This window comes from Camelus ferus, chromosome 1 (assembly GCF_009834535.1).
Source record: "Camelus ferus isolate YT-003-E chromosome 1, BCGSAC_Cfer_1.0, whole genome shotgun sequence".
NCBI classification, from domain to species: domain Eukaryota; kingdom Metazoa; phylum Chordata; class Mammalia; order Artiodactyla; family Camelidae; genus Camelus; species Camelus ferus.
The window spans coordinates 102,687,474-102,703,323 of NC_045696.1; the positions used below are offsets into that span (position 1 = coordinate 102,687,474).

At 44.9% G+C, this 15,850-nt stretch overlaps 1 protein-coding gene across 1 annotated transcript; it reads left to right on the forward strand.

Annotated features, from left to right (window-relative positions):
• The first annotated feature begins 12,240 nt into the window (after positions 1–12,240).
• On the forward strand, positions 12,241–15,420 carry PAQR9 (progestin and adipoQ receptor family member 9). Its single transcript, XM_032487052.1, has 2 exons — positions 12,241–13,620; positions 13,737–15,420. The coding sequence occupies exons 1-2, from the start codon at positions 12,491–12,493 to the stop codon at positions 13,891–13,893; spliced, it is 1,287 nt and encodes a 428-aa protein (XP_032342943.1). The 5' UTR covers positions 12,241–12,490; the 3' UTR covers positions 13,894–15,420.
• Positions 15,421–15,850: the final 430 nt, after the last annotated feature.

The following is a 15,850-nucleotide window of genomic DNA, read 5'->3' on the forward strand; positions in this document are numbered from 1 at the left end:
CAATAGTCAAGACATGGGAGCAACCCAGGTGTCTGTCAACAGATGACTGGCTTAAGAAGATGGAGTGTTACTCAGCCATATTGAAATATTGCCATTTGCAGCAACATAGATGGACCTAGAAATTATTATATTCAGTGAAGTACGTCAGACAGAAAGGCAAATATTATATGATATCACTTTTATGTCAAACCTAAAAAAAAATACAAATGAATCTATACAAAAAACAGAAGCAGACTCACAGACATAGGAAACAAGCTTATAGTTACTAAGGTGGAAAGGAAGGGGAGGAGTAGATTAGGATTAATGGATACAAACTACAATACATAAAATAGATAAGCAATAAGGATTTACTGTATAGCACAGGGAACTATATTCAATATCTTATAATAACCTATAATTGAAGAAATCTGAAAAAAAATATACAACTGAATCATTTTGCTGTATACCTGAAACTAACACAATATTGTAAATCAACTATACTTCAATTTAAAAAAAAAAGCCAGGGCCCTTTCAATCACCTCACACGGTCACAATGTGTACCCTATGAGTGTCAGAGAAAGCACCAGGTTGGGAGTCAGAAACCCTGCTGTGTAGCTGAACACAAGACTCTTAACCTCTCTGGGTTCTGGTCTCCTCATATGTAAAATGAGGGAACTGGACCTAAAAAGCTGCCCAGTAGGAAGGAATATAAGGGGATGAAGAAATGGCAAAAAGGGTCTCCAAAGGCCCTCCTTTCCCATTTCATCCCAGGACCACTGCCAGGCCACCACAGGGGCCCAATAGCACCATTCAGGCAGCTACCCATTCACAGGGGAGAAAAGGAGAAAGGGCCAAGGGTGGTCAGCACCGTCAAACTTCCCCCAGTTGTCACATGAAGAAATGAGCACAGGACTCTTTCCACACTTGTAGAGAGAGTCCTTTCTGATAGAGAGCTCTCAGCTGGCAATTGCAAGCCCTGCAATACCAAGACCTTCCCGTATAATATGGACATGATGTGGGGAAAATCCTTGTGGGAACGTTAGCTGCCATCACCCTGGGTGAAGAATTAGCGATGAGAAGGTCCTCTTGGGACAGGCTCTGAATTTGCTGAAAGGGTAGGAAGGAAGAAATGTATCTGGATGTAGTTTTCGCTCACACACCTAAGTACTGTCATAGCCTCTGTCATCAAAGAAAATACACAGGATGCAAACAAGAGGGAGCATTACGTCTGGAATATTCCCCACCTATCCCAGCCACTCACCTTGGAAAGGTCAGGTAACAAGGCACAGATGGTTCTTTTCCCAGGGGCTACCACCAGGGGCAGCCTTCCTGTGTCATCACACACAGATATAAAAGCACCCCTTTTGAAAACAAGGCTAATACTTTCCTAAGTTTCTTATTAAGCACATCAGATGAAATGAAACCTCAATCAGGCATTTAAAAATTCAAGGAGGCACTTTAAAGTTCAGCTTCAACCCCTCAGTTATTGATGCAGAACTCAAATCTTCCACCTCTCCCGTTTCCCAGAGATGTTTTCCCCTCTGAATCTGCAGCCAGCACTGGGCTAGACTCAGCCTTTAGCCTCCATTCTCCGAGGGAGGCTGTCAGCTCACTTAGCACCTGTTGGAGCTGCCCCGTCCGGGAGAGGGCATGTGGAGAAGGCCCCCAACAAGTCTCACTTTACAGCCGAGGCTTGGCTACTCCCCCCGTTCTCCCCAAACTGAGATGCCTCAGGGCCACATATGTGCTGGTGAGACAGGCCACCCCAAGTGTTGGTGCCTGAGTTGGGAAGAGACTCTGTACAAGGCAGAGTTTCTCTCTGTAGCTGCAAGCTCGGCTGCACCCTCATTAGTGGATCAAAAATTAATGCAGTGGTGAAGCAAACTAAGTGTCCATCAACAGGCAAATGGATAAAGATGTGGTATATATACACAATGGAATACTACTCAGTCATAAAAAAGAATGATTTTTTGCCATTTGCAACAACATGGATGGACCTGGAGAGTATTATGCTTAGAGAAATAAATCAGAGAGAGAAAGACAAATACTCTGTGTTATCACTTACACGTGGAATCTGAAAAATAAAACAAACAAATGAATATAACAAAAAAGAAACAGACTCAGATATAGAGAATAAACTTGTGATTACCAGTGAGGAGACAGAAGAGGGTAGGAGAAAGAAAGGGGTAGGGGATTAAGAGTACAAATTACTCCATATAAAATAAACTATAAAGATATATTGTACAGCACAGGGAATATAGCCATTATTTTATAACTGTAGATGGAATATAATCTATAAAAATATTGAATCACTATGTCATATACCTGAAACTAATGTAATATTGTAAATCAACTATACTTCAATTAAAAACATTTTTTTAAATTACTGCAGTGTTCTTAAAAGCTCTTTGACGTTTGCAAATCCCCGAACGAGACTTTCAAGAAAAGGATGTGTTACGTTCTCAAAGCTCAGGCCTTAGGCAAAGAGGGTGTAAATTTTTTATACCTCTGTGGCACTATATCCGCACTGACATTTGTTTCTTTATTATCTCAGTTAAGGTGAAACCATGGTGAGACAGAATCCTAAACAGGCTCTGCGGAGCTGCCGCGGTGCAAAATGATGCTATTAATAGAAGAGATTTGAGGAATTCTCTTTGATACAAACTACTTTGTTAGAATTGACCTTTAAAATTCAAATCAAAACACTGTGTCTTTCCTATCAGAATAGCCCATGTTATATACTGTTTCTTTCCAGATAAATTACTAGTCCACCAAGTGTTCAGCTGAGGGGAGAGGAGGGGTAGGGGTTTGTTCTGCTGTTGAGATCCCCAAGTGATTGATTCTGAAATGCAGAAACCATGGCCCTAGTCACTGAGGTTCACAGCCAACAGCTTTTGTGTTTTCTATTTTTGGTTTAGCTTTTCTGGGTTGTGGAGATCAGTTAATTAGAGAAGAGTCTGCTTGAGCAGGGTCAATACAAATGTTCTGAACCGAGCCTAACTGGGCTTAGAAAGCCTTGGGGATGGATGTTTTTTAAGCATTCCACAGATGTTTATTAAGTGCCTACTATGTGCCAGGCCCTCTGATAGGCGCTGGGGACAGAGCAGAGAGCAAGCCCTCGCCCTCACAGAGCATCTATTTCAGCAGGGGAGAAAGAAGGAATAAATACATATTATGTCATATACTGCATGGTGTTGGGCAGTGAAATACGAAGAAAATAAAGCAGGATGAGGAGGCAGAGAGTGATGGGGCTGTCATTTAAATCAAGTGGGTGTCCGAGTTTTCCAAGAGATGGTGACGCTGAACAGAAAACTGACTGAAGGGACAACGTCAGGGCAGAAAGCATTTGAGACAGAGGAAGGCAGAGAGACATAGCAAGTGCAAGGATCCAGGGGCAGCTATCAGCCCAGCAGTGAATCAGGAAAAGGCACCCCTTCTTCTGGGCAGATAGGCCATGCCTGGGCCCAGGGTGTGGCCGGCAGATGACGGACTGCCTGTCAGGCCTCACTGCCCCTCTGCCGGGCTGCTGTGCAGGGGACAGCCTGTGTACAGCCATACAAAGCCTCTCCTAGGGTATGTGTTTTTAGAGGAACAGCAGGAAGGCTGGTACAGTTGGATGAGAGAGAAGACAGAATGAGGGAGAGTGGTAACCAGCAACCTCAGTCTTAAAAGATGAGTGATTTAGATTAAAAATCCTTTTCACATATGAACTAACCACCAACCAACCACATGGGACAGGATTTAGGAGCAGCCTCCCCACTCCCACCCCCACCCCCACCCCACCAAGTAGACTCCCCTCTATCCCCCTTTGGGGCAATGGTTTTCTGCCATCAACCATGAGGCTGACATAGAATTTTAGAACCACATCAGCTCTCATGACATTATCATTCCAAATTGGAAACCTCAGGCTGGCTATTTCCATGCCCATCTCACACAGAGCAATTCTCTCCTCCCTTCCACATTTTATTCCTTCCTGTATAGCATTTGTACCATGCCCGTCTCTCCTGACGCACACTTTGCGCAGCAATGTCAAAATATTCTTGGCGTAAGTGTAAAGTCACTAATGTTTTTTAAATTACAGAAGAAAACAAGACAAATAGCCTTTCCTCACCCCTTCTTCCATCTCTAACCCCCTTCCTTCTTTATGAGAGATGTTCATTTTCTACTCTATTTCTGAATTGTTTAAAATATCTTACAAATCTACTGCTTTGATGAGCCCAGGTCCAATTACTCACTATTTGTTTTAATTTGTTTTAATACTATGAGAAAACGAAGCGTTGTGTGGTCTTGCATTGACTTCTGCCAGACCTGGATTAGCCTGCCTCCCTAAATTATTACAAAGGAGTTTGATGCCAGTGGATAGAAGGTCTTTACGTTACTGAAGGACCGGTGAGAAATGTTCATTGAGGATTTCCGATGCAGCCTGGAGCTGGGAATATGAGATAGAATTGTAGCCCGCCCGCCGAGCCATTCCATTCCTGCTCCTCTCCCTTCCCAACACTGACCCAATTAAATAAAGTCAGTATAATCAGGAAGCCTCCAAAATATAGGAGTGGCCATTCATGCAATTCACCATGGAAAACAAAGTAAATTCCATTTCCCCAGCATTCAAATCTATTTGTTAATTAGAAGTGAGTGAGCCTGGGCATTGTTATGGTGAAGGGGAAATGAGAGAACCGAAATGCAAACTAAGGGACAGACAAACAAATAATCCAGGATTGACAGTTCTCTTTGAGATGAACAAGGGCAGATGGCTCAGAAGTCTTAGTTTTACATGGTTTTCTTGCCAGATGGTGCTTAACCCTCGCCCCAGCCCTGACCTCTGTGGGCAGGGTGCAGGTGTCTGTCCGGCACATTACTTAACAGTAAAAACATTGGAAGCTTAAGGGTGTTCGAAGCAGCATTGAAATGTTCCTTGTTTCAAAATGACTACATTAAATGAATAATCACAAAGTGGTTGCATTAAAATATTGTGGGCCCATCATCCCTACAACTGAGATAGGGATGGTTCCCACTTTCCTTTGTTGTGCTCCAAAACTTGCTCCTATGCTCTTCCAGGCCCTGAGACAGCCATGTGCATAGGTGGGGTTTATGATTGCTTGTTAAATAAACAACTGGCCTGTCTCCTGAATGTTCGCTATAGATTTATTCCATGATCCTTACCCATCACTGGGATCTCTCTAGTCAGTGAGTTAAGTGTGCATGATAATACGGGGTCTAGAGTTGAGATTGGTGAAAGGAAGGAGGAAGATTGGAGGAGCAGGGCAGGGACCAAGAATAAAACAAAACTAATGCATGTTGACCATAGAATTCTCAGAACAGGCAGCTCAGAGGAAATGTCCCAATGGGTGACCACAAGAATACCCATGTTCCTAAAGAAAATGCTCCTTGTTCATTGTGTAGAAATGAATTAAGTGTGAGGAGGAGATTCTTATTGGTAACCCTACATTCTTGTGGTTCTCATATGAATGGGGAAAAAAGTGAATGAAACATCACTGGAATACACTCTGTGAAAAATCGATATATATAAGATTTGATACTGTCACTTAGTTTAGTGATCAGTCCCAAGATAATTATGTTGATAAATAATTTCAAGAGACATTGCACCTCAAAGAAGAGGAAAATCATTACATTAAAAAATCAAATGTACAGGGGCATGAAAAGATGCTCAGCATCACTGACCATCAGGGAAATGCAAATCAGAACCACAGTGAGATATCTCCTCACACCTGTTAGAATGGCTAGTATCAAAAAGACAAGAAATAACGTGTGTTGGCAAAGCTGTGGAGAAAAGGAAACCCTTGTGCACTGCTAAATGGAATGTAAATTGGTGCAGCTATGGTGGAAAACAGTATGGAGTTTCCTGAAAAGATTAAAAATAGAGTTACCATATGATCCAGCAATTCCACTTCTGAGTATTTATCCGAAGCAAATGGGAATGCTAATTCAAAAAGATATCTGCACCCCTATGTTCATTCCAGCATTATTTACAATAGCCAAGATATGGAAACAAACCTAAATGTCTATCAATGGATGAATGAATAAAGAAGATATGTATATATATATACAATGGAATATTATTCTGCCATAAAAAATGAAATCTTATCATCTGTGACAACAAGAATGGACCTTAATGACATTATGCTAAGTGAAATAAGTCAGACTGAAAACGACAGATACATATGCATGGGGTAGGGGTGGGTAGGATGGGTGAAGGGGGTCAAAAAATCAATTTCCAGTTTCTGCATCCAGGATATAATGTACAGCATGGTGACTATAATTAATACTCTATTGTATACTTTAAAGTTGCCAAGAGAGTAAGTCTCAAAAAGTCCTCAACACACACAAAAAAATTTTGTACCTATGTATAGAGATGGATGTTAACTAGACGTATTGTGGTGATCATATCACAATATATACAAACAGCAAATCATGTTGTGCACCTGAAATTAATATAACATTACATGTCAGTTACACCTCAATAAAATTTAAAAAAAAAAAAAAAAAACTAAATGAAACCACAGCAGAATATTTCTTTTCCGTATTAACCAATCACTGTAATCAATAATATTGAACTCAATGCAATGATCATCTATAAAATCATAGAATCTGCTATTTGCCTCTTTGTAGAGATCTGGGTTATGGGAAGCCCCCTGGTAACAACAGATGTTAATTGTTTACAGGAAAATGCTCTTTACATGAAATGTACCTTCCAGCCATGCCTGATCAATATATAGTTGTCACATACTGCATGCACACAAGCCTTACTCGGCATCATTCTTTTCGGGGACTTTCTAACCAGATCAAACTGGTGACCACATTCAATAACACTTATGGTTGAGCTTTAGGCCAAGGTGCAACAGTGGGTTTTTTTCTTTTTTCTCATCCATTGTGCTTATTTAAGTATTTATAAAGTTTTCCAACAACAACCATTTTAAAAGCTTAAAATGGAAGTGAGGACCATATGAGGGAGTAAGTGCCTTTACTGGAGGTGTTCAAGGCTGGTTACAACAGCCTCGCAGGAGGCAGCACCCTGTAAAGGAGAGTGGAGTGTTTGGAATTAACGGTTTGCCTCTGGGTCTGCCACTCCACTGCTTCACATCTCAGAGCCTCTGGTTTCTTCTCTGAAAATGGGGAGAGTGGATTTATCCTGCAAAGAGTATCCTGAGAATTAGAGACAATATATGTAAAGGGTCTATCCCAGTACCTGAATACAGTATACGATCAATAAATTGAATCAACTACCATAAATGGGAAGAGAGTTGGACTAGATGACCAGCTCTCTGGATGACCAAAGGATTACATGACATCCCTATTTAAGATTCCAACCTGTTAAAGATTTACAGTACTGAAAAGAATTTCCCCAATCACAAATAGGTGCTGTGTGCTTACTATGTGCAGAGCATGCTGTCTCAAGGAAAACTGTCCACGAATAATGAGGAACAGGAACTCAATCATCTAGCTTATACACTTGTATCACTGTTTTTAAAGTTAAATAAATGGAAGCCACCTAAATGGCCCTACCCAGAAATCCTCCTCCCCACAGAGTAACTGTGAATTAGGGTGAATATAACATGTAAATATGAGGCCTTTGTTGGAAGACAAGTCAGGCTCAAGTCAGGAAACAGGAAAGGCAGAATTGGGAGAAGTAACTCCAGACTGGAGACTGTTAGCTCAAGGAAGCTGCAGGTGGGGCTGAAGGCCTGGGCAGTTCTGGTCAGAGCATAGGGACCGTCGGCTGACAGATGGCGACCCTGTAACACCCCTTCCAGTGACCTGAGAGGCAGGAAAGCGGAGTACCTCCTGGACATGGGCAAGGGGATGGAAGCACCCGGACAAACCAGAGCAATGGACTATAGGGCAGAAATCAACAAACAGTTTTGATCGTGAGCCTTTATCAACCAGTGTTTAGCTGTTCCTCGTGCCCCAACATGTTATTTATAAATGACCTGCATGGACTCCATATTAAGTGTATGATACAGCCTTCACGGAGTACAGGCATTTAAAAGTTGTGACATGTTATTCTCTTGAAACAGAAGTTGTGACATGTTATTCTTAACCTGAATCAGTCTTCTGGTGCACCCGACTTTAGAGAACACTGGGAGAGAGCAGGTGAACTTGTGTGGGAGAGAGGGGAGTATGGAGCTGTCACTCCCGGCATAGAACCTCAAAAGAAAAAAACACCCTCTGCAGGACTCCTTTAGCTCTTCTTTGAAAGGGAACCCATGTCAGTAACTGGGCAGGAACAGTGTCAGATAAGAACTCAGTCTCCCACCACTCTCTCTCTCTCTCACTTCCAGCCCTCTACCTGGACTTTGGATTGCATTTTGCCCTGAAAGTTGCCATGGTGACAGCTGATGCCACTTGCGGACCCTGTAATCTGGTAGAGACCATATCTCTGGAAGAGTTTGGATGATACCATGACAACTGTTTTCAACATGAGGGAAAGGAAGCATTTTGCTTAGACTGTATGTTCTAAATTTATTTGTTTTATTATTATTTTGGGGGGTAATTGGGTTTTTATTTACTTACTTATTTTTAATTGAGGTACTGGGGAATCGAACCCAGGACCTTGTGCTTGCTAGGCACGCACTCTACCACTGAGCTATACCCTCCCGCTTCGGCTGCATATTCTAAAGAGAGGGATTGAACCTTATGGAGTTCTCTTCGTAGAGAGTCGTGGTGCAATTAAGCACTGGGTCCATACTGGGTTTTGTCTGTCTGTTTGGTTGGTTTTGGCTAAAAATGAGGCTAGCAAAAAATTATTTCCTCCCACAACAGCTGGAGTATTAACAAATATCCTAGCATATTATTTTTTTGCAGTTTTACAAATCTGTCGTAATCCTTATTAGAAAACATCACATTTGCTGTGGAATTTTTATATATGCTTTATCTTATTACTATAGACAGAAACACAAATAAACCTATAGTTGGTCTATAAGAACATCACCAGAGCAAACCATCAGGGCAAAAGCATTCGTCCTGCTTGCTACAGTTCCTATATATGATTGATTTTTGCAGCCAGGACCCCTTAGTACCCAAATGTTCAGAGCCTCCACAGAATTGCAATAAACATATTTGTGGCCTTAGTTTGACAAGATTCCAATTGGAAGAACTAGCTGGTTTCTGCCTCTAAACGCTGGCACTGGCTTTCCAATCTGATACCTGGTGACTCTTCTCTGTCAAGAACTTGGTAGTCAGTTCTGGTTACCTTAGAGATGCCTTATCTCCTGGGGCACCTTCGGGGAATGGCAGCCAGCCCGCTGCTTCTATCTGTTTAGCCAAGCCCAGGGGACATGACTGGGGCTGTCACTGACAAGAGGGAGTTAGTTTACTGGAGTTAAAATAAATTATGAAACCCAGCCTGTGTAGGATTTGGTGAACAGTGTTTTGCATCTGAAAAACCTTAAGAAAAATTAATCCAATAGATTGGTAGTAATTGAGGAAAAGTCATATTGCTGGGTTTGGGCTTTTTTAAATAAGTTAGGTCAATTTTGCTGCTTTTGTAGTTCCTTTTGACTTGGCTTTGTCAAGGTTTAGCCAGAACACCTATCTTGGTTGGCACCAGAGAGCTTTCAGAAACACCACGTCATGACAGCAACTGATTTTAGGCCTCATGTGGGGTGGGCAATGGATAAGAAAAGAGAAAAGCAGAAATCACAAAGACTTTCTGAAAAACTCACAGGAATGTTACGAGATTTTCTTGACTTCATAAAATACTGAGTGCTTTAAAGGACACAGTACCTTATTATAGCCAGTCTCACCACTCTTAGTCATAAAGATAAATGTTTTTCTATCTAACCAGTTTTTTTACATCCATTTACAGTCAATTCCATTATTTTACTTGATGTGAACTTTCTATTATATCCTCCCTGATTATGTAAGTGAGCTGATTATACAACTAAGAGGTTGGTAAATATGGGAATTATTATAAGATCAACTTTTTTTTTAAAGGCTACAGCTCAGGTTGTTTGTGGAGCAACAAAGAGAATATAAAAAAATCTTTTTCTGGTCTGCCCTGGATTCAGTTTTATTGTTCCTAGGCTTGATTTATAAATGTCTGAACCGTAATTCCTTTTACAAATTAGCCTGGGTCCTTAGTCCAGATGTGAAAGGAAATAAGGCTTTAAAACAACAAGGCTATAGACAGTGGCAAAACAAATTACTAGAACAAAAATACTGGCTAAGTAACTACAACAGTATCTCATTTATTTAAAATCCATTAATCAGGAATTTGTGATGGTTCAGAAAGGCACAAGACCCAAGTGTACCTCTGGCCTAATTGTGTAAGAGTTTGCTATATCAATAACTAGTGGAAAACATTTTTTTTTATTTTTTGAAAGAGAAAGCTGAAACTTCTAAAGAGACTGTTTCTAGTAGCCTTAGGTAAATTTAGACATTTACAATACTAAATGATTTCTTAGTTATAAATAATTCTTATCCATAACTTAAGTCCTTCTGAGCCACCAATAAGTAAATCTTCCTTGATCTAATTATAGGATTTGTTGTAGTGATGAAGGTAGCCTTTCATTTATAAAATGAAAATGAAAGCCTTTTCCTAAACCAGACTATCCTTTCCCTACTAGTTTCCTTTGAGCAAATCAGGTTGTTGGATGTTCTGCTTTAAGTACATGAGATCTAGAAGCAGCTTGCTGGGGTCAAATCCCCCTCCTACCAAGTGGGCATTTTATTTGTGGTCCCAGTGCCTCCACTTCCTTATCTGCAAAATGGGAAAAATAATAATGCCTCAAAGATTTAAAACTGTAAAAGCACTTAGAATAGTGCCTGGTTCCTTAAAAGTTAGCTCTTGCTCCCATGACACTTATCAGTGATGCAAGGCAGACTCAGTCACACCCCCAGGGCATCACTAAGAGAAACTTCCCTGAAATGGTAAACATTTTACAGGAGGCAGGCTTTTTTGCCCCTCTTTTCACAAGGCTCAAGGGCATATTTTCACACCGTAGTGCATCACAACCGTTTTCCATTCTTCAGTCTTCCTTTCTTCTGGCCTCCAGCCATCCAACCTAGCCTGCCAGGTACTTCTGCTTAATTATGCAAAAGCTTTTTTTCAAGCCACTCCTCCCAGTCCCTACGAATTTATCTCTGTTCTTTTTTCAGTTCAGGTTAGAATGCACCTCCTCCCTGAATCCTCCCTCTCAACGCTCCCCGTTGTGATCACCTCTTGACTCGGGCACAGTTCTGCTTGGGAATCCCTTTTTAATAAATCTCACAACTCATTACAAGCTTTCTGAATCGCCTGGACTTCATCTGAATTTTTTCATTAAAACGTGGAGTTTGAGCAGCCTGCCCTGAATGGTAGGACTTCGAGCTCCAAACAAGATTCCTAGTTAAAGACACAAGAACAGGAGTACGGGTGAGCTGCGGCCCCTGAGGGCTGGTGAGCGCGACCACAGGTCAGTTTAGAGGACGGTTCGTTTGGACAGGACAAGGACTAAGGAAGGTTAGTGACGCACCTGAATAAGTCCGCTAGACGAAAGGAGATTAATGCTTGACATGGTGCCGAGTGGGAACCGCGCGCGCGCAGGCGCGCGCACACACACACCCCGAAAGAACGGCAGTCCCAGGTATCTGACAATGATATGGTCCCAATCCAGACACGGCCTCAAAGCTCCCTCTCCCCTACCCCCGATTTCTGGAGCGCTCCGACCCCCTCCGGAGATTCCTGTTAGCACATCTCTCCGCCCTGGCCCAGCTCCCGCTCGCCGGCCGCCCTCCCCTACCACCCCCCACCCCGAGACCGCAGCTCCCCGCCCCCCGCGAACGCGGCTCTCCAGTGTCCTCTCGAACGCCCAAGTGGCTGTCGGGTTTCGAATCCCCGCGTCGACTCTCGCCCTCTGCGCGGGCTGCCGAGTCGCCGGCGGAGACTTTGGCCCCCGCATCTATCATTAACGGGCCAGCTCGGGCTTCTGCGACCCGAGCAGGGGGGATGGTACAGAACTCGAGACAGGGGACAACTCTATCCCACGAGGCGGCCACGAAACACTAGCCGGGGAGGTCCCCACCCTCCCTCGGTGCGCACTTCCCTCCCTCCCTCTAGCGCCTCGGCTCCCACATCCCCGCCTCCCGCGCCGGGGGCGGCGGCGGCGGCTGCGCCCGCACCGCGCGATGCCCAGTCACCGCAGCAGCGCCGCCGCCGCCGCCGCCGCCGCCGCCGCCGCAGTCAGCCGCGCCGCCGCCGCTGCTGCCGCAGCGCGGGCGGCCGCGAGCAGGTAGCAGGGAGCCTGGCGAAGGGGCCGCCGAGCCCGGCGCGCTCCTGCCAGTCGCTGCGCGGCTTAGAAATTGATGATTCTTTTTTTTTTTTTTTTTTTTTTTTTTTTTTTTTTTTATTTATTAGGAACGGTTGCTCCGAGGCTCAGGTCTTCCCTTGAACCTGCAGCGACGCGCCCGGCGCGTGCACAAAGGCTCCGACGGCGGCCGGCGGGGACTGGCGAGCCCGCGGGAGCCGGCGCCAGAGGTCGCCTGTGCGCGCCCTAGTCAAGCCCCGGGCACCATGCCGCGGCGCCTGCAGCCCCGGAGCGCGGGCACAAAAGGCCCGCCCGGCACGACCGCGGCGGCTTCAGAGGCCGCCTCGCGCCCCCACCCCTCGGCCCCCGGGGACCCTCCGGCATCCGCCAAGCCGCTGCTGCGCTGGGACGAGGTGCCCGACGACTTCGTGGAGTGCTTCATCCTGTCGGGCTACCGGCGGCTGCCGTGCACGGCGCAGGAGTGCCTAGCCTCGGTGCTGAAGCCTACCAACGAGACGCTCAACTTCTGGACGCACTTCATCCCGCTGCTGCTGTTCCTGAGCAAGTTCTGCCATCTGTTCTTCCTGAGCGGCCGCGACGTGCCCTTCCACCACCCATGGCTGCTGCCGCTGTGGTGCTACGCGTCGGGGGTGCTGCTGACCTTCGCCATGAGCTGCACGGCACACGTGTTCAGCTGCCTGTCGCTGCGCCTGCGCGCCGCCTTCTTCTACCTGGACTACGCGTCCATCAGCTACTACGGCTTCGGCAGCACGGTGGCATACTACTACTACTTGCTGCCGGGCCTGAGTTTGCTGGACGCCAGGGTGATGACCCCGTACGTACAGCAGCGTCTGGGCTGGCACGTGGACTGCACCGGCCTCATCGCCGCCTACCGCGCGCTCGTGCTGCCCGTGGCCTTCGTGCTGGCCGTGACCTGCACGGTGGCCTGCTGCAAGAGCCGCACTGACTGGTGCTCTTACCCGTTCGCGCTGCGCACCTTTGTCTTCATCATGCCCCTGAGCATGGCCTGCCCCATTATGCTCGAGAGCTGGCTCTTCGACTTGCGCGGCGAGAACCCCACGCTCTTCCTGCATTTCTACCGCCGCTACTTCTGGCTGGTGGTGGCGGCCTTCTTCAACGTGAGCAAGATCCCCGAGCGCATCCAGCCAGGCCTCTTCGACATCATCGGCCACAGCCACCAGCTCTTCCACATCTTCACTTTCCTCAGCATCTACGACCAGGTGTACTACGTAGAGGAGGGCCTGCGCCAGTTCCTCAAGGCGCCACCTGACGCGCCCACCTTCTTGGGCACCGTGGGCTACATGCTGTTGTTGGTCGTCTGTCTGGGGCTGGTCATCAAGAAGTTCCTCAGCAGCGCCGAATTCTGCAGTAAAAAGTGAGCCTCCGCCTCCGAGGAGGCGGCCGGCTCAGCCTACCTGTTTGTTTGGAGTTTCTGTTGTTGCTGTTGTTGGTTTGTTTTCAAGTTTTGTTGTGTTTCCTTCTTTGCTCCAGGACGGTGCTGCAAAACCACAGGGAAAAATTCAAGGGGGTCTCAGTGCTTTGGGCCTTTGGAAGATGGAGGTGGGTTAATCAGGAGGGAGAGAGCAGCTGGTTCTTGCCCCTGAAAAAAAATTCAGGTGGTGTCTGTGACATCCAGGGATTTTTCTAAGGCAGCGAATAAAACCCCAAACATTTCGATTTTCCCGTCATCTTCTCTGCCAGAGGTAATAACAAGTAGCTCTTGTGAGGTCAGGCCTGCGGTAAAGACGGTAAGTAGACAAAATCCCTGGCTACTTCCATTTCAGTCTGAGGAATGCTTGGATTTGTCAAAGAATAGAGCTTTGTAGGACGCAAGCATGAAGACACAAACCCAGGGCTTAACCTACTAGAAAATGCATGGAATGTGAACACACGTTAATTATTTCAAAATGTTTCTCATACGTTATTTAAATAGTAATATATACAACGATTTTTCGTAATTTATGAAAGCCCGTGATCTGCACTGAATTTTCTTTGTCATGTAGTTTTGAGTTTTTGCAGCCCGTCTGCACTGCGTACTCTTGAACTGGACATCAGGGCAAGCTGCTTGAGCGTTCTCACTTTTTTAAACAGTATTTTTTGAAGGCCTGTGTGTGTCATGATATAACTGTGATTTCTCCTACCTTAGGAACTCTGGTTAAACTATTGGAAAGGAGCTCGGTTTGTATAGATCCCAGTTTCCTGTTTACTTTCATGTATTCCACAAATCCCATCCTATTTTTTTGTTTGTTTGTTTTTAATCTTAATTTTTCCTTCTCTACTAATTTAAATTGCCACTGGAATAAATGTGCCTTTTGAAGCAATGCCCAAGTGACTGGTCCTCACACACAGCTTCTTGCATGGGGAGAGCAGTAGGAGTAAGCTGTTCGTATTTCCTTACAAATCAAGGTTTGACATTCCACCCAGGAGGGAAGGAAGGTGCTGTTGGTTGTCAGTTTGGGGTAGGACCGAAAGTGGCTTACCAGGACATGCAGAGCATTTGACTTCTCTGCAAGGGGAAGACGCCAGCCCACTACTGTGGCTGTGGTTCTTAATGCAGCCATCATGAAAGGTGAGAGGACACTGTTCTAGACTGAGCCCATCTAGCCTTGCTTAAAATTAAAATTGTAATATTCAGGAATAAATATGGCAGTTATATTATGAAAGTCAGGAGGATGTTACTTGGGTCGTAACTGAAAATTTTGAGCTGCATAAGGTTACCTTGGCCTAGTTAAGCACTAAACTCTTGTTTGGATCCAGACCATGGAGATGAATGGCAGGCACCCTAAATCGCTGGAAAATTAGTGAACACGCTCCTGAGATCCTGCCTGACAACCACATTGGCCAGTGTTACGAGAATATGCGCTAACCAGGACCTGAAGTGGCAACTCTAGATGAACACAAACCACGAAGTTGGCTAATTTAAATACTTATCGCACTTCCTGACAAGTTTTTTTGGTTAAGAGCCGAATAAGTCATTGAATGAGGAAGCCTTGACTTCAGTGGTATGATTTAGATAAAGCACATAAGGTGGATGAACACTTACCTCAGCAGCGGTAGGCTGGCACTCCTACCAAGACTGCTGTTTTTGTTTATGCTTTTAATCCCTACTGTATTTGTAAACAGGGAGGCTCAGCACAATTCCCCGGAGGAACCAGTATCCTTGTGTGTTCATTTGCATACAGAAGATAACTATATATGGCTATATTTAACTTAGGACTTCTTAATGGGATCACAAATAACACTTTGCACGTTTGCTGATGGGTGTCAGTGTCTCTTTCGCAAAGTGCAAGAGATTCTTTTCAGGTTACAGAGGCTGAATAATTGTGCCTGCCACGGTTGTTATTCCTCAGCTGTGAAGTAATTCAGTACCTGCATTCAAGGACAACTGTGGAAATCAGGATGTTTCCACAGGCAAACTTAACTTGCATGTCATTGTTGTCTCTTCTGGAGCCCCAGAGACTGTTAGTTTGGTGACTAGAAAAACAGGTTGAGGAGTATTTTGGATCCTCCTTGTAAAATGGGACCTTCTTTTTCAAAAGAAACTTTCTAGAGACAGACTGTTAGAAAAGAGTCGATGAGTTTGAGAACAGGAAATAAACCCTGTA